The sequence below is a fragment of the Gopherus evgoodei genome, chromosome 12 (genome assembly GCF_007399415.2).
Source record: "Gopherus evgoodei ecotype Sinaloan lineage chromosome 12, rGopEvg1_v1.p, whole genome shotgun sequence".
Classification (NCBI taxonomy): domain Eukaryota; kingdom Metazoa; phylum Chordata; order Testudines; family Testudinidae; genus Gopherus; species Gopherus evgoodei.
The window spans coordinates 40,577,322-40,600,115 of record NC_044333.1 but is presented as its reverse complement, the minus strand read 5'-3'; the positions used below and the strand labels follow the sequence as shown (position 1 = coordinate 40,600,115).

The following is a 22,794-nucleotide window of genomic DNA, read 5'->3' as shown; positions in this document are numbered from 1 at the left end:
CGAACACCAGCAGAGCTGCACCAGTGCTCGCAACAACAGGGGAGCCCCCAGGGTGCCTGCTGCAGGCCAGGCCCCAGCACAAGGCAGCCACACAGGGGCACGAAGGAACTCGGTCCGCTGACTGCTCCGTTAGTGCTCAGGAGCCAGGCCCTAGCCTGTAGCACCATCACTGTTCATCTGACTCCTTGCACAGAGCAATCAATGCTCTCTGAGCACTCGCTCCTGGCCCAGGGGCCTGCCCAGTATCTGAGAGCCCTGCTCCCAGCAGGCAGCCAGCGAGCCCCACGCAGTATTGAAACGGATGCTGGATGAGGCATGGGGAAGCTGGAAATCCCCCCATCATTCTCCTATAACATGTAATTGAAGGACATTAGTCAGGCTGCAGGATCCAGGGTGGAAACACCACAGGCAGGGGCTAGCAGGCGCTGCTGTCTCTTGCCCGCAGTCTGGGGGCTCCGCCAGCCTGGCTGTGTTTGCACCAAACAGACCCTGCCGCCAGCCTGACCCTGTAGCCATGCTCGTTATCCCAGGGCTGGTGGGATCCAGGAACGCCCACCCTGGCAAAGCCCCTGGTCGGCCTGCCCCCAGCACTCCCCACAGGGCGCTCGCTGGGGGGCCCAGTCTGCACCCTCCAGAATGAAGTGACTCCAGCAGAGGCTGAGGTCCTGCGAACGGCCCTGCAGCGCGTGGTGAGCGTGCGACCGGGGCACGGCTGTGGGGCTGTGTGGTAGGGTCAGGGAGGGTCCCGCAAGCTGCCTTGCCATCTGGGAGCTCAGGGCTGGCTACAAGAAGCCACATGTGCCAGGTAACAGAGTGAGGCTGAGCCCGGCTGCCCCCCTGCACCTTGCTGACTGGACAGCAGCAGATGCCCTTAGCTGTGGCCCGGCCTCTAAGGGGTGCCGTCGCACCCCCACTCACTAATACTGGTGTTAGGGACACGCAGCTGCTGCCTCCCAGCCACTACCCTGCAGGGTCACTTCTTAGGCCGCACGTGGGGGAAGGGGGCTGCATTTAATGTGGCCCCTTTTATTAAGGGGAGTCAGAGGAACATGGGCTGTACTCAGCCAGGGGGCTGCCCGCTGAAGGCCAACCCCAGCCCTTCCCCATGGGCCCTAGAGGTTGGAAGCACCACTGCTCCACTCTGTTTGGTGGGCACCCAAGGGACCAGCTCCGAGGCACCCAGAGGACCCTCCGGTGCATTCTGGGAATGTGGGTGTGGCCCATGAGAACCCCCTCCCCACACCTGCCCCCTGCACCAGTCTCCCCTTCTCTGAGCCAGCTGGGTCCGTGTTCACGCCCATGAGAGACCAGAGCCAGGGCCCTGGCACAGGGAGCCTCTGCCAAGGGGAGACAGCCGGAACCGCAGCCTAGCTGCGCCGGCACGGGGCGTGAGGAAGGGCCCTGCCAGGACTGAGTGTCTCCTCCTCTCCCCGCACCTGCCAGCCCCCCACCAGCCTGACGGCTGCCTGTGAGATTCCCCACCGGGGGCGGGCAGAGCCCCCCTCTGTCCCCAGCTCACCAAAGCGCTCTCAGGCCCAGCCTCAAAATGATCTTCTCCGCCTTCCCTGCCTGGCTTCAGAGCCTGCTAGTAAATCCTCCCTGGAAATGCAGAGTGTACCGGGAGCACGCTCAGGGCCTGGGCGTGAGAAACCGCCCTCGCTCACAGCACACAGGTGCTGGCCGCCTCAAGGGAGGCCTACCAGAATTCAGCCCCGGCGAGTGGGGCTGGCCAGCAGCCCGTGATGCGCGGCTGTGGTTTATGCCCAGCCCTGGGACTGCAATGGAGGGAGGTCATGGACCATGGCTCAGCGAGGGACCAGCGCCAGCCCACTTGCCTTAACAGCACGTGTGTCCAGGCCCCTGGGGCCATTGCACACAGGCTGCCAACGGGCATCAGCGCTTAGCAACTGGGGTCGCTCTCGAAACCCACTGCCCCATTCCCAGCCCCACCCGGAGCCTTTTCCTGCTTTCACTAGTAACAGAAACCCCAGGCCTGAGTCCCCAGCATGTTAGGTGCAGAACACCCTTTGCAGGGCCCGTCCCTGCTGATGCACAAGCAGAGCAGGCCAGCCTGGAAATGGGCACAGCTCCATGGCTGGGCGACACTTGCTCTCTGCATTGCTGCCTCTGCCTGCCAGGGGGTCCCACCTCTCCCACCGCCTAGGGGCAGCGGGGCCAGCAGCCTCTGAGCATGGGCATCTCCCTCCAGTAGGCACTGCCAGGGCACTAGCCTAGCCAGCACTTGCACAGGGCTGGAGTGGCGAACGGAGAGCTGGGCTAGGAGCTTTATTTCTGGAGAAGGGAGGTGGTCTGGCTAAAGCTGTGGGCCAGGGAGTGGGGGGTGCGTGTGTTCAGGACTCCCAGGTTCTTTTCCCGGCTCTGCCCCGGCTGACCTTGTGTCCTACCCCCACTCAGTACAGGCGGGTTGTTATAGCAGGAACCAGAGGGACCGGTGCCAAGACACTCATGCAGCGTCCCCGGCCTGCTGGAGGAGCTGCCGCCTGCCTGGGTCAGGCTGGTTTCTGGAGCTTCTGGCATATGGCCCACTTGCCAGGGGAGCCAGCCGGCAGGTTAATTAAAATAAACCGCTGTAATTAGGCAAACAGGACATTGCTGCTGCAGAAATTACCTTCCTCCCAGGGCCTGTCACAGCGCTTGGCACCTCGGCCTCATTGCCTAGGACTCGGGTCAGCGCTTTGCAGGAGGGGCCTTAGGTCAAGTCTGGAAGAGGCAGGTTCTTGTGCTCGGTCTCCGGTGCCTGGCTGGGCCCCCCATGCACACACGAGGGGGCAGGCTGCCCTGGCACCAATGGCTGGGAAGAAGGGACAAGTCCCAAACCAACTGAACCCTGTGAACCACCAGGGTGACGTAGCTCAGCGTAACTGGGGGCAGACGGCCACATCGTCCCTCCTCTGCCAGGCACCCCGAGCTCCACCCGAACCTCACCCTGGGCTCCCCAAGCAGCTGGGAGCTGGCAGGGTTTTCAGGGTAGCCAGGCCACGGGGTCCCCCTGCGCTGATGCAGGGAATTCCTGAGCACTCGTTCGGCAAAGGGAGGTTCACGCAGGAGGGGGAACAGAGGCTCCAGGGCTGGGCACGCGGCTATGCCAGCCCTGCTAGCCAGGCTGCTCTCTGGCATGTGGCCAAGTTTCCTCAGTTTCCTTCTCCGTGCAAGGGGAGTGGGGGACAGCCATGCTGCCTCCCTGCTGCTGCTGGCCAGGTTGGTGCCAAGGACTGTTAATTACTACTAGTGCTGCTCATGTGAGGGGCATTCCCCATCCCCGAGCCACAGCAGGGGAATGCAGGGGGGCTGGGGCGCCAGGCTGGAGGCGCTGAGCTCCCTGAAAACGCCACTAAGGAAAGACCCCGAGCACGCAGGGAGGTTGGTCTTTCAGTCCCTCACTCTAGCAGAGATGGGGCAGCACCTGGGAGGCTCGCACTGCCTGGTGCCGCAGACAGAGCACAGTGCCAGGACTCCTGGGTTCCATTCCCAGCTCTGTAACTGAGTCACTGCATAACCTGGTTAAGTCACTTAGGCCGATGCTTTCACAAGAAAGCTCAGATTTCAGGTGCCACCTTAAGACACCTGCCCAGCTCCTCTGAAAATCAGGCCTAAGCCTTACACCAGGCACCTCCACTCAGGCCCCACTGCCCATGGTCCCCGGCTGGCGTGCGCCCGCTGAGGGCAGTGACTGAAGGCTCAGGCTGATGTGGGGTGGAGGAGGAAGCTGGGAAGGAATGGGGGAACGAGGCATGCATCTTCAGCAGAGAGTAATTCACCACTGGAACGACTTACGCAGGGTCAGGGTGGATTCTCTGTCCCTGGCTGTTTAAATCCAGAGGGGATGGGTTTTGAAGAGCTCTGCCCTAGGGATTATTGTGGGGCAGGTCTCTGGCCTGTGCTGTCCAGGTCAGACTACGTGACCACAACGGTTCCTTCTGACCTAGGAACTACTCGAGTCCAGGGTGGAACTGCTCAAAAATTCTCCAGCAGAAACAGGCACTGGAACATTCTGCAGAGTCTATTGAAACTTTGGATAGGAACCAGGCAGGGCAGCAGGCTGGGTCCATCAGCCAGCCAGCCTGGGGGCAAACTGCTGGGCTCCCAGGGATGTCCAGCCCCTGACAGGGCGCTGGGATCCCTGCCTCCACAGCAGCCTGCTTTAGACAGATTTCTCCCCTTTTCAGAATTTCCCGTGGGGAAGAGCCAGCTCCCACCCGTGACCCTCTGCTTCTCCTCGTTCCCTTTGCTCTTCCTTGGCAGGCTCCAAGCTCAGCACTGAGCTGCTGCTGGAACTGACACATCACAATACCGCTGTGATGTCACAGCGAGGGCTGGGGAAGAGCTGGTTTGATGGCAGGCAGGGGGTGGGGAAAGCAGGAGAGCTCACAGCAGCACGGACCCTTATCCGGAGAGGGGGCGAGCCCCACACTGGGCAGGACGACCCACCCGCATGGTCCCTGTTTTCCATACAGACATGGGGCCACCAAGAGCCAATTTTCATTGCAGGGTCAGCGGCTCTGCAGGTCTCTCAGCTCTGGGCTCGTTACGCAGCCAGCAGCCCCAGGGCCTTCTATGGGCTCTTCTCCAGCACCCAGGGGAGTTACTGGGTGTGTCTGGAGTCAGGCAGTGCATGGGCAGTGCAGAGGGGCCAGCTCAGACGCCCCGGGAAGGGGGATGCTGCCCAAGGTGCAAACCATCTCTGCTTTATTAAAGCCAAGTCCCAGCAGGGGTTTGATGCCAGCTGAAGATTTACAAGATGTACGACTCCTGCATGAAGAATGATATTAAAACCCAGACCTCATCATTGAGGCCAAGCTCCTTGGAGGCAGCGCGGGGAGGAACCATCAGCATTGTTCAATTAAGATCCTATTCAAACATGCAAGCCCTGAGCTCTTGGAGCCAGGTTGATGAGAAGCAGAATATCCCAGACCAGGACATTTCTTGCCAGAGGCCTGGGAAGGGAAGGGAAGGTCAGGTTGCCCCTCCACCTCACCTGTCCTACAGGCTGGTCAGTCACTCGGCCTCTCTTTTGCAAACCCTCTGAGAAGTCAGGGCCCAGGGCTGGGAGCTGGGCTGGCTGGCAGGACACTCGTTAGCAGGCAGGGACCAGACAAGCCCAGCGATGAGGACAACAGAGCTCAGGACACTGCACTGGGGCAGCTGCTGCCATCACCCCAGAGGCAGCCCCACTGCAGCAGGTGGTGTGTGTGACTGGAGATGCTACTAGCCCACTCCGGCAACCTGAGCCTGGGCTAAGCACATCAGGGCAGGAGACTGTCCCTCCCACTCCCCCAGCCTGCTCCCTGCGCACAGGATCTGACACTGCGAGCTGCCAGCGTTTCAAGAAACGCCCATCACTCAACCTGCATCAACCCAATTTCCAAGCTGACTGGTGCTGCAGAGTCCACCCGGCCTCACATCACCCGCTAACCACTGCCTGAGTGGTGCTAGCTCATGGCTGGAGCATCCTTCCCTTTGCCCCGGGCCCCGACTGCCCCAGCCAAACAGGGATTGGACACTGCAGCAGCCCTGCCTGAGCTTGGCCCCTTCCATCCACCTGGAACCAGCACAGTGCTCCAAGGCATGAACTGATGCAGGACAGGCAGGCTAATTAACCTGGCCGCCAGGGTGCACCTGCTAGTTACATGAGCTCTAACGAGGCCTGGGAACCAGGAGGGGAAATTGGAAATAAGCAGCCTCAGGCCTTTCCCAGACACCACCCCCAAAACAAGCGGGCAGAGAATCAGAGGCGGGGGGGGGGGGGTGCATTCTGCAGACCCTGCCTGCGGGGAGAGGAACCCAAGAGCCCAGATACCAGAAGGGGAAGAGGACGGTGACCACACAAGCCCTTACAGGAGGGCGTATTGATCTCAAACCTGCCCTGCTGTGACTTGGCTTAGTCAGTCAGGCTCATAGCTGCAGCGGGGAAGGCGTGGGAGGCTGACTGGGCCAGACCACACACCTCCCACATATCACGGGGGAAGCAAGGAGAGCTCGCTGCACCCGGAGACATTTTCCTCTTCAAATCAGTTTCCAGAAGCCCAGATTGACAATCCGAAGACTCTGAAGCCAGCTAATCAGATAGTCCATGACAGCAAGCCAAGCGCCTCCTGAAAAGCAGAACACACAGTTAGCAACAGCTGAAAAGCTTCAATTAATTTCCTGTCATGTACGGAGACTGGGAAGTGCAAATGGTGTTTTCTGGCAGCCCAGCTGCAGCCTCGCCCACGGCTCCGGACCCAGATTGCTCGAGCTTCCCTGCCTAAGGGACACGGTGATTGGGTCCTCTCCAGCCATGGAGATCCCTGCAGAAAGCCCCTGGTCCCGACGTACCCAACTCCCCCCCTTGCTGGGCAGGCAGCTCGTTCCTTTTGCAGCCTGCCAGCAAGTGGTGTGTGACAAGGCTGTGTAAGCCCACAGTGAACCAGCCAGCGCAGCCTCCCACCTGCAGCTCCTTCAGGGCCACAGATCCACCGTTGATATTGCCCTGGGAGCCGAAGTGGAACATCATCAGGGTAAAGGTTTGGTCTTCAAACGCAGAACTTCCCCGGCGTCTTCCCTCAGCTCCACTATCACAGCAGCCTTCCTTGGCTAATGGAGGGTGGATGGAACCCAGACCCCATCCCCACCGCCCTGCCTTTAGTCAGCTACCCGGGGGAATGCAGCGTAGTGGCCTGTGGTACTCCCTCCTCTGCCACAGGGCCTACACAGCAGCCCAAGCACAGGGGAAGATGGTTCAATAAGGCACATGATGGGGACTCTCCACCTAGGTTCTACTGCCAGCGGCGCTGCTGACATGCTACAAGAGCTTAGGTGTGTTTCTTACCTTCTTTGCCCCCCTTTCCCCCACTTCTCCTGCCAGGCGCAGTCAGGGCCCATTTGCGAAGGGCTGTGAAGTCCTCACACACTTTGCAGTTCTATTAGTACTGGAAGGTTGCCTTGAACAAAAACAATATAGCAGCTGCTCATCCCAGATTTGCATGAAAGCAAGCACATCAGTGTTCCTTCAGCCAGCAAGATGAACCTGCCTGATTCAGAGGCACCCTTGCCTAGCTGAGTATGCCACACAATCGTAATTATCTAGCTCTGCTTCACAGACCACACAGGAACAACCTCCATAAAAGTTTCCAGGCATGCCCTGACCATCCCCAGCTGAGCAGGTGGCCAGAGGGTCCGGATAGAGCATGTAACAGCAGTAAGTAACTGACAAGACTAGGGAAGACTCTCTTGAAATGCTCATTCACATGGACTGGATAGAATTTCAGTTCTTTAATGAAAACTGCTCACAACACCTGCTGGTCTCTGTAGGGATTTCAAACCATGCAGCCTCCAGCACCGTTTGTTTCACAGAATAGAGGCCCTGAGAGGCAGCTGATCAGACTGCCCATCCCAACTGCGCTTTAACACTCAAAATATCGAACTTTGCAATGCAGCCACCTCTGGGGTGGAAAGCACAAGCCAGCCTGGCGCACGGCAAACTGGTGGGATTGAGCGGAGGTTTAGCTACACACACCAGCGCAAGCCTCACCATCTACTGAAAGTGGGTTGCACCCCATTTGCTAAAGTTTTATATGAAAGACATTCCCAGTTCCTGAGCAAAGTGCATGGAACTCAACCTATGGAGGAGGAAGTGCCAAACAGACCCTGCTAGGATTGACCCGACGCATCTGGGGAGTTTAATGTTTTCAAGGCCAAGGCTCAGACCCCTGAGCCACAGCCCCCAGCACACTGGTTGGGTAGGAAAAATATTGAAGACACTTCCCAGGACAGCCACCTTTAAAAATGGTAATAGTCAAAAATCTAAACTGAGGTTTTTGCTCCACCAACTGGCAACAGAGAGTGACTGCACCTTGTCATTTGAAAGAAACTGCACTCTAATGTGCCTATTCATTTACTGAATTTTACGGCTAAAGTGACAAATATTTAAAATCTGGCCTGTTAACCCCCCCTGTATAAACTGGAAGCTGGCACTAGGCCTGACAGAGGGCTTATAACACGAGATGAGCACCTCCCACCATGACCGCAGGAGACATGTACAATTTCTTAGGTATGTGGACATTAAACAGACTTCTGAGTTTTTCTAGATTATGTCTTGGCCACTTTCCAATCTGGATAATTACAGTTTTAGTCTTGCCTGCATATTCCATTGGTTTGGATATTTATGGCCTGCCTCTGTTAGGAGCAGTTAGATAGTTGTCACATTCCATCCCAGGGTTGGTTGCATTTCAGTGGTGGATTCTTGTTTCCTGTGCATGTACGAGCCACTGGTTGTCTCGAAGCACCTTTTGCTTCTTTCTGTAACACAGGCTATGTTTACACTACAAAGATAAGTCGACCTATGCTAAGTCGACCTAGCCATCCTATTAATTCTTCCAGTGGCTGATGTCCACACCAGCCTCCTTCTGTTGGTGGTGGGCGTCCTCACCAGGAGTGCTCCCAACAACTAAAGAGGGGCAGTGTGGAGGACTGAGCATCAGGGCTCTCAGCTCCATGCAACTCCCCAGCAGGGAGCGAGGAGGCAGCTGCCTGGACTGTCTTACCTCTGGTGGAGAGATCTGTGCTCGGAGTCCAGTCAGCTGCCGTGCTCCCAGTGGACAGCTGGGAACCCAGGGGGCAGCAGGGCTCCAAGGAGGGAGTAGAGCGCCTGGGTGGCAGCCCAAGCCTGGATGGAAGCCCAACTTGGAGTGGAGACTAGGCAGCAGCCCAGCTGGAAAGCTGGATTTCTTGTCAATTTCACAGCTCCAGCAGTGTGAAATTGACAAGAATGCCAGCCAACAGCTGATGTAAGAAAGTGTGTCCACATATGTAGTGTATCACCGTAACTACACCCACATAAGCCCTACACCTCTTGGTGAGGTGGTTTTATGATGTTGGCATAGCACAGGAGTTACATTGCTGGGAGAAGCATTTCAGCTGACTTGTCAACAAAACTGCATAGTGTAGACAAGGCCACAATATGTGCAGCTCAGTTAAGTCAGACCCATTTAGGAGAGCCAGTAACAGAACAAAATCACATTAAAATCTGATTCAATGAAAAACGGGCTCTCCCCAAAACACTTCCCTTCATTCCTCTGCCCTTTTCATTCACGTAACCCAGTATTCTCAATTGCAAGCTCTGCAGGAAATTGTTTCTTCCAGGACTCTGTGGTACCATGCACACCTTTGGCACTGTACAAATAACCCTCCGATCCCCTCAGAAGTTTTACAAGTTCTAGCAACTATGCCTTTTTTTGAATGGATTAGTGTGACGAACTGGGAATGTTCTTAATGTTTTCTCTGAATACTGTGTTGGTGCCTCAGTGTCCCCATGGCAGTTCTTAAGTATCTGGCAGAGCAAAGGGCCAGTGCACCTAAATGCCTGACACTCTGTCTCCTAGCAACTGATGGACTGGGCCCCTCCTCTCTAAAGGTGCCAGCTGAAGGTGTTGGAGACAAAGGGATCAGGTGACCTCCTGGCCCAGGAAAGGGGCTGAGCAGAGAGGAGGGGCTGGAGGGGGTTGTTAGTCTGGGTCTGGCTGGGGTCGAGGAGTGAAGTGCAGATGTGAGGGGTCTGGCTCACTGCCCCCCAGAATGGACCCGGCTGAGGGGTCCAGTTCGCTGTATCTACAAGCTCTGTTTTAGACCCTGTTCCTGTCATCGAATAAACCTGTTTTACTGGCTGGCTGAGTCATGTCTGACTGCGAAGTGGGGGTGCAGGACCCGGTGGCTTCCCCAGGACCCCACTGAGGCGGGCTCGCTGTGGGAAGCGCATGGAGGGGCAGAGGATGCTGAATGCTCCAAGGAGAGACCCAGGAGGTGAAGCTGTGTGAGCTTCTTGCCCTGAACAAGTCTGCTCCAAGGGAGAGAAGACTCCCCAAAGTCCTAACTGGCTTTGTGGGGAGCAGTTCCAGAGCATCGCCCGGTGACTCCATGACAATTAGGTTCCAGATTCTCTCCTCCATTAACTACTTACGACTGTCCTTTTCACAATGGGATGCAGCAGTGAGATGGCAGCTCATTCGCACGGTGAAATACTGACAACTATTTCAGAGAAGGCATCTAGCTATTTAGTGGCAATACCTTAAGATCATGGCTTTTTCCCCTTTAGGAATGGCTGGACTGGCCCCTTCTCCCCAACACCAAACTATGTGAAATATGGGGCTAGGAGGGAAAGAAATAGCCTAGGGTTCTTTCATAGAAAAGCCTCACGTATTGTTAGGGGCAGGAAGTTGGGTAACCCCACACACCGGAAGAGAAAATATTAGCTGTGAAAGACAAGTCATTGCTTAGAGATGACAAACGAGATCTGGTTGTGAGAGGAGTTATCCGCTTCTCCCAGATGGAGAACACAGTGTTACGCTACAGCTGCCGCATTTTCTCCATGCTCGCAGACGAAGGGCGGGCTGGCTGGGTCAGGGCAGCAGAGCTCCGGAATGGATTGTGCTTCACAATGCACATTACACACAACACACCAGTGCAGGTTAAGGTTAACTGCTCCCTGTATGTCCTGCTCATTCTTATACAGAGGGGAAAATGTGTGTGTTGTTTAAAGAGTCAAGCTCAAATACATGGGAGTCCAAGCAAGCATGGAAAGAGCAGTAACAAAAACAGCTCTTATGGTGAGCAGGTAAAAAGCAAGTTTGTAATTGTTTTGGGGGGCGGAGGGAGTTCTATTTCTCTTGCTGTTTCTTTGTTTCAAATTCAACAGGCTGGGTAGTGCTTTGTGCCTCCCAGAAGCTACGGCGCTACTCTGAACAAGATACCCAGGGACCTAGTTCAAACAGCCTACAGAGGGGATGCCAGAGAAGCAAAGGAAATCAGAATCCCTATTTACTAGTAAGAATCCAGAGGGGGTACCCTGCTACTAAAGACACCATACATACCACAGCTGAGACTGGCATCCTACAGTCTACCAATTCCTTTTGGAAAGCCCAGGCACCACTAAGGAAACCTGCACAGCAGTTTTACAGGGTATTAGACTGGCTTGTCAGAGAAAAAAACACATGTAGTTAGTGCTGCACGAAGACAGGGGCCCCCCAGTGGTAGTTTAGGACTGTATCAAATTCAGTACTCTTTAACAACTTGATTCAGCCAAGTACTCCACACACTGGAAATTTCAGTCCTGTTTCTTATAGGCAAAAGCGAGCAGGCTGTCCTTAAGAAGAGAGGAGCAATACAGGGCTGTGTCTGGCTACTGATTAAGATCCACCTGCTCCGGTTCCCCTCAAAGCAGCTATGATTAAACAGCAAGCGGAGGGGAAAACGTAACTGTTTAAACCTAAGGCAACTCCACCCAGACTGAATGAGTACCTGCCACCCACAATGCCAGGAGCCTATTACCTGCTCATCTCAGAAGAAGCAGTGAGCAAACCAGTTGAGACGACAGTTCAATTTACTTTTACACAACACACGGTTAGAATGCAGCTGAACAAACTAAAACACTGCTGAGTATAGACTTCGTGTTGAAAGTATCACCTTCCTTTATTCCGATCCCTTTGCATCTGGCCTAAGATGACACCACACCAGGTTACATTTCTAGACTCTTTTATTGACAGTTCAAGGGAGAACAGTTCATTTCTTCTTCTCCACATCCTGCTCTGCAGCTTCCTTGGCTCGTTTAGCACGGATTCCAAAGAGACGGGCATTTGCCCGGGCCATACGCAGGCTGGCAAAGGCTTTGAAGTTCTTCTCATCCTCAGAGATGACACGGGCCTTTTCCTTTTTGTAAACCTAGCAGAAAGAAGAGCCAGATAGACTGTGTAACTATCTTCTCTGGTATCCTCTGGTCTATTCAATGTTTAAAAAAGTTACTTCCTGGTACAGATTTCTACTAGCAACAGGCCATGGTGACTGGCAGGGATGCTTTATCAAAGCCGGAAGCCATGCCTGCAACACTATTCAATCAGGTACCTCCATTTTATTTAGCTTCTGTATTTCTCAGCTCACATCACTGAGGAGGTGAGGGAAGAAACTCCAAGAATAACAACTGCAGGGTAGATTGAGACTTACCTCACGGTCAGTTTACACTCATTTGTGGATTACCACCATCAAGCATCAAATATAACCCTTCAAAAGTAGCAATGGTTCTAGAACAAACTGCAGTGAACGAACAAGTGAACAGCTTGTCATGTTATACTTAGTGTAAGAGCGACCAGCCCTGGGTCACTGAAACTAAATTACCAAAGCACAGGGCTGTGCACGGACAGCTGCTAACTCTTCCATCCTCAGTTTTGAGTTGCTGCAGGCAGAACCCTCAATTTCAGAACAAGTTCTCAGAGCTGAACCTGCATCCATTAGTCTATCCCCAGAAAAACACTGCCACTACTTCAAGCCCATGAACTTGCCCTTCGGCTCCTTCAAGGGAGCTCCAATTTAACCAACAGTTGGTTAAAAGACTCAGGGTTTCAGTTTTATACACTGGCAAAACTTTAGTGCAGCTTAAAGCAGTCAGCTGTGTGCATCTCATTACACAACTGCAAAAAACCCAGAGACCCTGCTAAAGTTACACTCACAGTAAAATATTGAGATTTAAAAAAAAAAAAAAAAAAACAAAAAAACCCCAAACCCCCACATCAACAGTATTTTACTAGAGCAGTGGTTCTTAAACTTTACTGCAGCCTGCACCCCTTTGGTTCTCAAAATATGTTCTTGCACCCCTTATCAAAAATCATTGAAGGAGGTCAGTTCTTTAAACCTAGATATATTTTTTGTCTGTATATTACAGTATAGTTAAAAATGTATAATGTTAATAATTACATAGGTTTGATGAAACAAAGTAGTTGTACTTGCGTGCCTGTGCTTAATTTGTGTTTTCGATGATTTACCTTTTAAAAAATTTGGCACCCCCAGGTGCCTCACACCCCCAGAAAGGGCATCTCGCACCCCAGGTTAAGAACCACTGAACTAGAGAAATATGAGGTCAATTTTAACAAGCTCTTGTTCTTTTGTCTCAAGGTAACTGCTGCAGTCTACAGACAGTGAAATTTAACTGCACTGTCACAATGCAGCTCTGAAAAAAAACATTTCTGTTGAGCTGGTTCTCTCTAGCATTTAGTGATACACCACAGCAGCGTCTAACTTCCCAACAATCAAACAAAGCACATGATTTGCAGGGTCACTTACGTTCCTGATTGGCATAACAGGGCCAGAGAGCTGAGTTGCCATCTTGAGTTCTTCTGGCTGTGTAACAGAGGAAACAAGTGATTACTGAGTTCAGCCAGACAAGCTGACTCCTTTGGCGGCAGGCCTGTGGGAGCTGCCTGGGTTAGGAAACGTACCGTCTGGAGCAAAATATCAGCTCTTCAGTTTCATTTATTCATTAAAACTTAAGCCTGTGTGCAAGGCCCCAGCTTGGTGATCTGACTGGAGAATCTAGCAATACATGTTTAACAGAAAAAGTTCCATGGTTTGGACCTCAGGAATTCTGGCCCATATTGCAAACTGAAGAGAGGGCCCTATACTCCCACATACACACTATGGAAAGTCTTGGAAACACACAAGTGGAGAAGTGTGCTATTTCCCATTCCAACAGAGGATGTGCTAGTATTTTGAAGGGGCCAGCCTAAAGCAGACTTGTTTTTAAGAGAAATTCAACTGAACCCAGAATTTGCAAATGCACTGAGGAATGTGACCTATTAACTATGCTCAGTTAAGAAAGCTGGAAGGAAGCAAAGTCATCCTGAGGGCTTGACAAGGTGCTGATGCATCACCATTACTCCACCACCAAACTGCCTCTCCTGGTCACACCAAAAACAGGAACCAAGAATGTAAAGTTCTGATTCAAGTGCACAACACCGACTTTAAAAAAGTTAAACCAACCTGAAAAAATTTCAAGTTTACTATTGTTTCCAGTAACATCTCTGGCTCCCATATCAGACAGAGAAAAATTACTTTGCAGTTTATTTTGTATTTTCAAACAGCATTCAACTGCCTCTATTTGTCTGGTTCTCATGCAAAACAACAGGGAAAAGAAACATTTTAAAATGTGGCAACAGAAGGCAAAAGAATTAAGACAGACCCTTGGGAGGAGATAATACGTTTAACAATTTTTATCTCACTCTGAAACTGTTCATTGTACCCTTTTAAAGCTGTGCTGGTGCTAAACATTCACAACTAGATCTGCCTTGCTAAGCAGTCTAGGATATAAACACACGGAACTACACTATTGTAGGTTCTAGTTGTAACAGTTATCAGTGATATTCACATGACACCCCAGGGAAGTCGGAACAAATTGCCCCCAAGGAAACCCTTGTTACAGAAGACCTTGCTGGAGAAAAAGCAAAACTTTTAGTCTGCATATAAAGTAGTTTCTACTTCAGCCTCTTCACATCCACAGCTCCAGCAGTCCCAAACCAGGTTCCAAGGCATGTTTTCCAGGACTGTCTACAATGGGCTTAGGGAAAATGTTAACCTGACAAAAAGTTCCAACAAAGCCACACTGAATATAGTTTAGCCAGGATGTATAAATGCAGTCAGAGAAAAGCTCAATGACCAGTTTGAAAAAGTTTTAACATACTTTGACCCAATTCCTGCTGGCAGACTATGCCATGTTAGAAACATTTAAACAAGAAGCATGTTTAAATACAGGTAAAAAGCCTAGAGCACATTAAGAGTCTATGGATGTTGCCTAGAAATCCCCTTCTTCAAATCTTTCATTTCACTACATACACCTCCTCACTGGAAGCACAGAGCCTACATAGCTGGAGCAAAGAAATACATGGAAATCCACCGAAACGCACCTCAAGCTGATACAAGTGTTTTCTCTGTATTAAGATTTACAGGTTGATAGGTGGAACTCCCCTAAAATTGACCAACTCACCACCTCTGTAGGTTACTCAGCTAATAAAACCTCTCTGTCCCTTCATTTTTTCTCATTGCTCTCTTCTGTAATTATTTACATAGGGAGACAAATACTCAGGAAACTGTGGCTTGTTATCCACACTAACTTATTAACTGCTTAGGCAAAAATCAGACGTGGTGAGAGCTGCTAAATCTATCATGGCTTTGATTCAGGGCAGCTTCCCCTCAACAATGTGGCTTTAAATCACCACTGCACACTCCACACTTCAGGCCCAGCTCCCAGCACAACAGAGCTGATACATGTTATAGCACATACCCTGGCCAACACCCAAGCTCACCCGGCCATCAGATGTACCTGAAGGCAGATTAGGGCTGCTCTATCAACTCTTTGCTAGTGGAAGAGCCCTCCCATGCAGGGACATTACATTAGGAGACGTTCTACTGTAAAGCACTGTTTACTTAGACACACGAGAGGATTAACCATAACCAACCCTTAGCACCACTGAGCAGAAGGCCTTTAAAAGCTTTCAGGACCCAATGTACTTACAGAGCTGTCTCCCTTCTTGGGTGCAGAGGGCTTCCTTGGGAAGAGGATAAGTTTGGAGCGATACTCCTTCAGTCTTTGCACGTTGGCCTGCAGCGATTCTGTAGACTTGTTGCGTCGTCTGGGATCCACAGAGATCCCAATAGTCCGGGCAACCCTTTTATTGATGCCAGCCATCTGTAAAGCAAGAGAGTTAATGTCAGCCTTCAAGTGACTGTTATGCCATTGTGCTACTGAGTGAAGCCACTACAGTCATCAGCTGGAAAAGGGTTCAATACAGTCATCACAGAGACTACAGAGATTCCGGAGAAAGTGTCATCATTTGACTGTAAGGCCCATCAGAAGCAGGAGTGGTGATTAAGAAATATGAATTGTGCTATGCCCAGATGTTGGACAGCAACAGACAAGGCATCTCCAAAAGAGTTTAGACTCAAATATAAGACAACACAAACTTATTACATGTTATGCAATTTTCAAGTCTGAGGTCAACACTCTTTCAAATAGCAAAAGGAGGGCACAAAATCTGAGGCCACAGCGAAAAGAATGGTGGACACCACTTTCACCCACTGGAATAAGCAAGGGTCCTTACACAATCATACATTACACTGCAACGTGCAATTCCAACTGCAACAAGCAACTGGACCATTTAAATCACATATGCCAACCTGACTCGTGAAGTTGGCTATACTAGGAAGGTTTAAATCAATGCACTATCAGGTATCACTTACCTCATGAGCCATTAAAAAAATACCAGAGAACCAAAGGAAGCAAACTATTTCTTAGTGCTGAACAGTCCTGTAGACATTTGATTTTGCTGTCCCATAAGATGGCTACATTACCATAATACTCCCTCCCTCCTCTCGCCTGAAGTTGAGTGGTTTAAAACCCTGGAATTTTGTTCAACTGGCAAGTTGACCACCTCTCTTTCATTTTCAAAACAAGCTTGTGTTCATGTTTGCTGCTGCCTACACATCTCATTCCCATACTATTGGAATGCCTGAAATTAATACGAATACTGGAAACCACCAACACTAACGTAACCATAAATTCCTTTATTAAATCCGAAGTGATACAATTACTCTAAACATGCATAAATAATTTACTACATCCAAACTGTACAAAACATTTGATCAAGATACTTACAAACAGGTTAAACTCAGCGTGCTTAGACCCATATTGGTCAGCTCTAACGTGGCCAGACAGGTATTGGCAATGAACTTTTTTATACTCTTCAAACAAGTGATGTCATAGCCAAGTACTGACTTCAGTTAACCACTTTCAGACAGTTCACCCTTATTTCCAGTCTTATCTTGTCATAGTATCTTTCCCAATTCTGAACCTTAGCATCCAAAATATGGGTACTAGCGTGAATCCCCCTAAGCTTAATTACCTGCTTAGATCTGATAAGCTACCACCAATCAGGAATTCGAGTGCCTGATACACTCTGGTCCCCCGAAAACCTTCCCTGGGGACCCCCAAGACCCAGACCCCCTGGATCTTAACACAGGGAAAGTAAACCCCTTTCCATACCATTGCCTTTGTCAGCCTTCCCCTCCCTGGGTTACTCTGGAAGATTAATGTGATTCAAACTCTGTGAATCACAACACAGAGAAATTAGGTCTCCTGGAGAGAGAGACAGATTCATGCTCCCTGAATCTAAAACAAAAAGGATTCCACCCTTCCCCTCCCTTCTTCTTCCCTGTTAAGTACAGACTCAATTCCCTTGAGCCTCAACAAGGGATAAAAATCAGACAGGTCTTAAAAGCAAAACTTTTAATACAAAGAAAGAAAAAAGTAAAATGTCTATCTCTGCAATTTAGATGGTAAAAAGTTACAGGGTCTGTCAGCTTAAGAAATTGGAGAAACAGCCTCCTCCAATAGAAATACAATTTAAAGTACTTCCAGCCAAATACACATTTGCAAATAAAGGAAACAAATAAAAAGACTATATCGCCTTTCTATCTTTATACTTACAAAATTGGAATAGAAGATTAGAGAGCCTGTAGGTACGTATGGTCACTCCCAGAGCCCAGAGAGAACAAAGCAAAACCCAAAAAACACAAACAAAGGCTTCCCTCCACCCCTCCACCGAGATTTGAAAGTATTTTGTCTCCTGATTGGTCCTCTGGTCAGGTGTTGCAGGTCACTGTCTGTTAACCCTTTACAGGTGAAAGAGACATGAACCCTTAGCTATCTGTTTTTGGGTATGTCTACATCTACAATTTTGTAGCGCTGGTTGTTACAGTTGTATTAGTACAGCTGTATAGGGCCAGCGCTGCAGAGTGGCCACACTTACAGCAACCAGCGCTGCAAGTGGTGTTAGATGTGGCCACACTGCAGCGCTGTTGGGCGGCTTCAAGGGGGGTTCGGGAACGCGAGAGCAAACCGCGGCGAAGCTGGTCTCCTTCCCCGGTTTTGCTCCAGTGTTCCCCGAACAAGCAGGTCTCCTTCCCCGCGGTTTGCTCTTGCGTTCCCCGAACCCCCCTGCAAACGGCGGGGAAGGAGACCTGCTTGCTCGGAGGTGCGGGGAACGCGAGAGCAAACCAGGGAAGGAGACCTGCTTCCCCGCGGTTTGCTCTCGCGTTCCCCGAACCCCCCGAGGAAGCAGAGCTCCTTCCCCACGGTTTGCTCTCGCATTCCCCGAACCCCCGTGCAAGCAGATCTCCTTCCCCGCGGTTTGCTCTCGCGTTCCCCGAACCCCCCTGCAAACGGCGGGGAAGGAGACCTGCTTGCACGGGAGTTCGGGGAACGCGAGAGCAAACCGGGGAAGGAGACCTGCTTCCCCGTGGTTTGCTCTCGCGTTCCCCGAACCCCCCTGCAAACCGCTGGGAAGGAGACCCGCTTGGGGGGGGGGGGATTCGGAGAACACCGGAGCACACTGCGGGGAAGGAGACCTGCTTGATTACCAGAGGCTTCCTCAGGTATGCTGGCTTATTCCACGGAGGTCCTTATTCCTCAGGTATGCTGGCTTATTCCACGGAGGTCCTTATTCCTCAGGTATGCTGCTTATTCCACGGAGGTCAAGAAAAGCGCTGGTAAGTGTCTACACTTGATTACCAGCGCTGGATCCTCTACACCCGAGACAAAACGGGAGTACGGCCAGCGCTGCAAACAGGGAGTTGCAGCGCTGGTGATGCCCTGCAGATGTGTACACCTCCTAAGTTGCAGCGCTGTAACCCCCTCACCAGCGCTGCAACTTTGTGATGTAGACAAGCCCTCAGACATACCTGGATGAAGATCTACAAACTCCTCTCTTCCCAAGGCCTCTCCTCCTCTCCTTGCTGCCAACAGCTTTCCCATTGCCCTTAGATTCACACATGCTTTACTGGTGTGTGGGTTGGCAAGGGCCATGTTGGCTCATTTTAAGACAGATTCTCTTGGTCTTATTTAAAACCATGTGCAGTCATCCCCAAGGGTCAGAGACCTTCTTCTTAGCTCTTTTACCTCATTTGTTATTCTCTGACCCAGACACAGAATCACAGAACTGGAAGGGACTTCAAGAGGTCATCTAGTCCAGCCCCCTGCATCTGCCCTACTTCATTCCTTCTGGCTTTACAAATTATTTTCAAGGCCTTCCTTCTAATTGCTAATGAGAGCCTTTCGTTACAACATATATTTTCTTAACCAAACTTAAGCTAATTAATTCTTTACTTTCATATTTATCCTACACATATTGTCCATTTTCTGTATTTACAGCAATTACACACCTATAGCAATCACCATCCTTTACTCTGAATAATAATGTTGTGTTATCTAGGCCTTGTTTACACTGACACTTTACAGCGCTGCAAATTTCTCACTTAGGGGTGTGAAAAACCACCACTGAGGACTGCAAGTTTCAGTGCTGTAAAGTGCCAGTGTAGACCAGAGGTGGGCAAACTACAGCCCGTGGGCCACATCCAGCCCATGGGACCATTCTCTCCAGCCCCTGAGCTCCTGGCCCAGGAGGCTAGCCCCAGTCCCCTCCCTCTTAATGCTCTGGGATCAAGCTTCTTGGGCAGTGCAGCTGCAGAGCACAGCCTCCCCTAACTTGCCCTCCACACAATTTCTGAAACCCGATGTGGCCCATCAGGCTAAAAAGTTTGCCACCCCTGGTGTAGACAGTGCACCAGTGCTGGTAGCTACTCCCCTTGTGGGGGTGCTGCAACTACACAGCCACATTAAAGCGCTGCCACGAAGACATAGCTCTAGCAAATTCCAAAACAGCCACACGCACAGCCAGTTTAAACAGATATCCATTTGCCAATCACTCTCAGCTCTCACATCTTACACTAACTACTGACAGACTAACCAGGCCACGCAAGACAAGGAAATTTATCACTGAGTTCATTTCACCCACTCAAAAACAAAAAATTGAGTTGAAACACCAAATTACAGTTGGATACTTTACTCTGCACCCACCCCACCCTGGACATATTTATAGAATTTATCCGATACATGTGAGCAAACTCTACTAGGAGATGCTAATCAACCAGTTATACTCACTCGCAGCTCTTCCAAGCTGAATCCTCTGCCAGCACGAACTTTTGTGTGGTACCTAACAGTGGGACACCTCACAATGGGTCGGACTGGCCCTGACACTGGGCGTGGAGCAATGCGCCGAGCCTTTGCCTGACGGGCCTTCCTCCTGGTCAAAGAGAAATATCACAGCAGTCAACAAAAGGATGTTTGTATAAGATACATAACTTCTACACTGACAATCTTCGAATGGCCATGGGGACCCTCCCAGAGAAAAACGAGGGTACATCAAACTTGCTGAGGTAAGGAATGTGTCCTCTAGTAACTGACGTGAACAAGGCCAGACCACATGCTCTCATAGTAAGCTACAGTCATCAGCTAAAAAAAGGGTTCAAACAAATCATCAATGTTGTGCAGAGATTCCGAAGAATTTTCATCATTTGACTGTAGACCTAATTAAAGGCATTAAACTGGTTTACTGGCCTCTGTGTTTACAACCACGGTAATTTTTAATCACTCTCTAACCACCACAACATGCCACAGGAGACACGGTGACAAAACTCCCAAGTAAGTGATCTCGATGCCACAAGGCAGGTAGAGGCACTCAAGGACACATGCAGCCAGCTGTCCTTAGCATCTCACCTGCGGATCTTCCTAGCAGGCTGGTTAAACCACGTGGCAACTCGTCTTTGCCAATCTTTGTGGAAGTGGGGTTTCAAGATCATGCCATTTCGACTGGGTGCCATGGCTGCTTATATCCCTGCAGACAGAAGGCGCACGTTTAATGACAGCTGCAGTTCGAGGCAGGCTGGGGTTACAGAGAGCGGCCCTCAGTAGCAGAGCGAGGCGAGGGCCCACCCCTGGGCGGCAGCACCCCAGGAGCTGGGGAAGCGGCGGCCGCAAGAGAGGCCCAGCCAGGCCAGACTGCAACAGCGGGTGGAACCAGCTCCCAGCAGCCTAGCGCGGCTGGGCCACACCGCACAGCCCCCCAGACACGAACCCCTGACCCGGGGACTCAGGCTCGGCAGCCCCGCGCGGGGCGCCACCCTGGGAACGACTGAGGCGAATGCCCGGCCCCGTCCGCCGGGGCGCGGCCCCCCAGGCCCAGGCCCGGCCCCTGGCCGGGCCCGTCCGCCGGGGCGCGGCTCCCCAGGCCCAGGCCCGGCACCTGGCCGGCCCCGTCCGCCGGGGCGCGGCTCCCCAGGCCCAGGCCCGGCACCTGCCCGCCGCCTCCCCCAGGGCGCGACAGGCCGCAGGCGGCGCCCCTGTGTTCGGCCGCCCAGGGCCCGGGCCCCGCGGGCCGCCCAGGCGGCGGATGGAGGCAGATAACCCTGCACGGCCCGGCCTCCGCTCAATCCTACCTCCACTGGGGGGGAAAGGCCGACCGGAAAAGGAGGGGGTGACGCAGTGCACGCTGGGATATCAGACCTAGCGGAAACGGAACTAGTTACTGACCAATTAGAATAAAGAAGAGGATACCCGCCCAGCGAGCTTCAGCGCTCATCTCGCCAAAGGCCCTCTGCCCTTTACAAAGATGGCGCCCGTTTTAAAGCGGCCGCGTACGGAAAACCAACGAGTGCCGTTACCTGCATCAGGTGGGCTAGGGAAAGGCAGCTGCTGCACAGAGGAAGCGCTAAAGTTGCTCATCCATGACAGTTCATGGGAGATGGGTGAGGTCTCAGAGGACTGGAGAAGTGCAAACAATTCCTAGCTTTAAAAAGGGGAACAAAGACAACCAGGGAATTACAGACCAGTCAGCCTACAACCATGCACAAGATTCACTATTTTTTAAAATCTTGGTCCTAATTTCTAGACCATGTACACTAATCCCTCAAATTCCATACCCCCCACAGTAAAACAAAGTCTCTTAAATAAGATACACAAACAGCAAAGAGGAACAATCGCAACCTAGACTGAACTTTCGTGACGATTCAAAAATAATTATGTTGTGAAACTGATTATCCCAGTCAGGAACTGTCCTGTTGGTGTAGCATATATAGAAGCTATTTGCAGCAGCAAGTTCTTATTTAGTTTGCTGTAAATCAAGCCCATGATCTTAAAAAATGATCTAGCAATAACGCTTAGCATTTACACGGTCAGCTACACCTTTGGGGTGCAGCACAAACATTAGTCCAATCAATTTACAAGCTACTTTGAAGTATTCCAGCTGGCTTAGCCACATCCACGTCCTCTACATTAATTTATTTTAGATTCCAGAACTGAATACATCCTTGTGTATGCATCCTCCCGAGAGCTCTGCAGCCCTAGAGAGAGCAACCTGATCTAATGGCCTGAGCCCCGGACTGCCCAATACTTCAATAGTCTTGGCCTAGAGGTAACTTGCACTTCTATTACCACACATACTTGCATGTAAAATGGTGACATAAAATTACAACTGCCCAGAGTGTAACTATGCTGTTCCTACTCCATGTATGCATTCCATCGACCCCCATATTGCATATATGCCTGGTCAGATATACATGGATGAATAATTCCTATAGACATTGTGACAGACCCAGGCCAGTGGCAAATATACTGGTCACTGGGTGAGTAGTTTTCTGTTCCCTGAGTGATCAGAGCAGGGGCTGCACTACAGTAACCAGGAACCTGCTAGAACCAAATAAGGCAGACAGGCTGTTTAGCCTGCCTTGATTGGCTGCAGGTGTTCTAATCAGGGCACCTGGGTTTAAAAAGCTCACTCCAGTCAGGGAGGGAGAAGAAGTGCATGTGAGGAGCTGAGAGGGAGAGGGTGTGCTGCTGGAGGACTAAGGAGTACAAGCATTATCAGACACCAGGAGGAAGGTCCTGTGGTGAGGATAAAGAAGGTGTTTGGAGGAGGCCATGGGGAAGTAGCCCAGGCAGTTGTAGCTGTCATGTGGCTGTTACAAGAGGCACTATAGACAGCTGCAATCCACAGGGCCCTGGGCTGGAACCCGGAGTAGAGGGTGGGCCCAGGTTTCCCCCAAACCTCCCAACTCCTGATCAGACACAGAAGTTGACCCAGACTGTGG

At 51.4% G+C, this 22,794-nt stretch overlaps 1 protein-coding gene and 2 non-coding genes across 3 annotated transcripts; all 3 read right to left on the bottom strand.

Moving 5' to 3' along the window:
* Nucleotides 1–11,438: 11,438 nt before the first annotated feature.
* On the bottom strand, nucleotides 11,439–21,225 carry RPL13 (ribosomal protein L13). The gene is made up of 6 exons (XM_030581638.1): nucleotides 21,145–21,225; nucleotides 20,426–20,543; nucleotides 19,811–19,952; nucleotides 15,329–15,502; nucleotides 13,105–13,161; nucleotides 11,439–11,712 (listed from the first exon to the last, which is right to left on the bottom strand). The coding sequence occupies exons 2-6, from the start codon at nucleotides 20,527–20,529 to the stop codon at nucleotides 11,554–11,556; spliced, it is 636 nt and encodes a 211-aa protein (XP_030437498.1). The 5' UTR covers nucleotides 20,530–20,543; nucleotides 21,145–21,225; the 3' UTR covers nucleotides 11,439–11,553.
* LOC115660681 lies at nucleotides 15,562–15,646 on the bottom strand. The gene has a single exon (XR_004002888.1). It is a non-coding gene; the product is annotated as a small nucleolar RNA MBII-202 (small nucleolar RNA).
* On the bottom strand, nucleotides 20,140–20,222 carry LOC115660682. The gene has a single exon (XR_004002889.1). It is a non-coding gene; the product is annotated as a small nucleolar RNA MBII-202 (small nucleolar RNA).
* Nucleotides 21,226–22,794: the final 1,569 nt, after the last annotated feature.

What these genes read in the sequence shown, in the direction of transcription:
- RPL13 (XM_030581638.1), bottom strand. Translation starts at nt 20,529, where the DNA reads ATGGCACCCAGTCGAAATGGCATGATCTTGAAACCCCACTTCCACAAA. An exon ending in TCAGCTTGGAAGAGCTGCGA is followed by an intron (nt 15,503 to 19,810) that starts GTGAGTATAACT and finishes CTTGCTTTACAG; the next exon opens with ATGGCTGGCATCAATAAAAG. An exon ending in CCAAGAAGGGAGACAGCTCT is followed by an intron (nt 13,162 to 15,328) that starts GTAAGTACATTG and finishes TCTGTTACACAG; the next exon opens with CCAGAAGAACTCAAGATGGC.